The sequence below is a fragment of the Echinops telfairi genome, unplaced genomic scaffold, assembly GCF_000313985.2.
Source record: "Echinops telfairi isolate 266 unplaced genomic scaffold, ASM31398v2 ScPeMD7_3533;HRSCAF=4204_0, whole genome shotgun sequence".
In the NCBI taxonomy this organism is placed as follows: Eukaryota; Metazoa; Chordata; class Mammalia; order Afrosoricida; family Tenrecidae; genus Echinops; species Echinops telfairi.
The window spans coordinates 77,231,509-77,233,645 of NW_022107431.1; the positions used below are offsets into that span (position 1 = coordinate 77,231,509).

General features: G+C 41.4%; 1 protein-coding gene across 6 annotated transcripts in view; it reads right to left on the reverse strand.

The window, feature by feature from the left end:
- CCNC (cyclin C) overlaps nucleotides 1–2,126 on the reverse strand; it is a 29,189-nt gene extending 27,063 nt beyond the window's left edge. For 5 of the 6 annotated variants that reach the window (XM_045294433.1, XM_045294431.1, XM_045294429.1 and 2 more), the window contains exon 1: nucleotides 2,041–2,119. In XM_045294433.1, coding sequence (XP_045150368.1) covers nucleotides 2,041–2,072 — 32 coding nt within the window. In that variant the 5' untranslated portion in view covers nucleotides 2,073–2,119. Of the gene's footprint in view, nucleotides 1–2,040 lie in introns of all 6 variants that reach the window. The other variant, XM_004710899.4, reaches the window with a different exon arrangement.
- Nucleotides 2,127–2,137: the final 11 nt, after the last annotated feature.

The window sequence follows — 2,137 nt, forward strand, 5'->3', positions numbered from 1 at the left end:
CCCCCAGGGAGGAGGTCACATATAGTTCCTTGTAATCGGTTCCCCTGTTTAATTTTCTTAAATTGAGATTGGCTACATCCTAAAGATAAAATATATTGATTTTATTATATTATTTTCTAGATCTTATGTACCTGTATTTTCAGTTTCTACTTTGATACAATAAAGCATCCAGAGTTGGTTTTGTAGTTTTATTACATGCATTCAATCAGCTAGCAAATACCGACTGAAAGTCTTTCTAGTTATACATTGTGACCAGAAAATAACTTTAGTGCTGCTTCAATTTCCTGGACTATACTGTGATTTGCTTTGTCCTGGAATTAACCTGAGTTTTCTTTTCAGTCATCTTATGTTTTTAAAAAGGTAAATTCAAACACATTTAAGAAGTTTTCCTCAAAGCAACTTCTATATAGAATAAACCAAGATGGCCTACATATAGCTAATTCCACTAAATATTAAGATTCCATTAAGGCTTATCAGTCTTTCTTTAAGATTCACCATTATTTCATGTCAGTTTTCCTTTCACCAAAATCTCTGATATGTAGCTAAGGCATTATCCTTTCATAATCCGTTTTTCCTCCCATAAACTGTTAGATTTGTATCTCATAATTGTTACTTTCTGGAGAGAAGTAACTCCAAGATTCTAATGGAGTGAAGTGAGGTGAAGTGGCTCCTTCCTTCAAGACTACCTGAACTGGGAGGTAAGGACAACTTCAGAACGTTACTTTACACTTGCACGGTGGGGAAACACACACACAACTGTTTCTATGTCAGTAGTAAGTGAAAGTACTGCGACTGCTCATCAAAAGAGGACAACCTTTTTTTTTAGTTGAAAAACTGCATTAATTTCTGACAATCAACAGCTTGCTTCATAGCTTCTTTCAAAGCTTCTAAGATTTTGTCTGCGCTCCACTATCTAGGTTTTCCTTATGTTAACTGCGTCCAAGCAAATATTCCAATAGGTTAAAAAAAAACACTGTGCAAAATGAAAATGACATATTAAAAATCCTACAGCATTTCATCTCGACAGAACCACTCTCTAGGAGAAATGATTTATTCTATAATACCAGTCCAGACGTTAACATGCTCCTCTTCCATTAAAATTTCCCATTTTGTTCTGACATGTGGCAGAAACCTGCCTTTCTGAAAAATAGGTTTCCAAGCCCACTCTTCCTTTATTCTTGCACATGGGAGCACAAAAAAAACCCAACCAACCAACCAAACAAACAGTAGGGAGGCGGTCACAGGATCAAAGTTAAAATTAGCTATTAAGACTCTTAAGCTTTAAAAATTATTTGCAAAAGTGTTAGCATATTCAGTTCCTCTTTCAACTCTCCAATGAAGTCTATTCGATTATCCACCTCCTTTAGCCGTAACTACATGAAAATGTCTTTACTACTGTTCCAGCTCTTCCATGGTCACTAATAGAAACAAACCTTATTCATGAAAAGGTTGAAGAGGCTGGCAGACAAAATCACTGGGAAAAAACCTACAATAAAAAGGGATACATACTGAAAGCACCTGTCATATCTATCACCTACCAACTTAAAACTCCATCTGTGTATAAGGTAGTGGCAGGAAGCAGTTCCTATGGTAGGCAGAAATATGCCTGACTCGCTCTCCTTATCGGATTATTAAAAATCCATTCAAGACAGACCGTGAACGACAAACGACCCCGACGCCGATCCTCTGAGTGGTCTCAGGCAAAAGAAAGCCACAGCAGTCCTGAACAGCTCACAGCCCCGAATGCAAACACACTGCCCATACCTGGGCCCATCACCTTCTCCGGGTCCCCACCTTTGGGCCTAGCTAATCCAATCATTCGAAATTAAACTCCCTAGCTTGCCTTCCATGGAGACTGAGACCCTTCCTCCAACCTTTCCCGATCAGATCACCCTCGCCCACCTCCCGAAGCAGGTCAGGGGCCAGGGAACAGGGAGCTGTCTCCAAAAGCGCACCCCGCTCAGGGGGCCGGGCCGGGGCCAGGATGCAGGCCAAGGAGAGGTGCAGGCCCCGTCTTCAAGGGCCCCTGGGACTACTTACTAGTGGGAGCTCTGCCAAAAGTTCCCTGCCATGGAACACAGCTTGTCCTGATGAAAAAGCACCAGCCGGCGGAGCGACCATAGACCCAGCCCGCTCG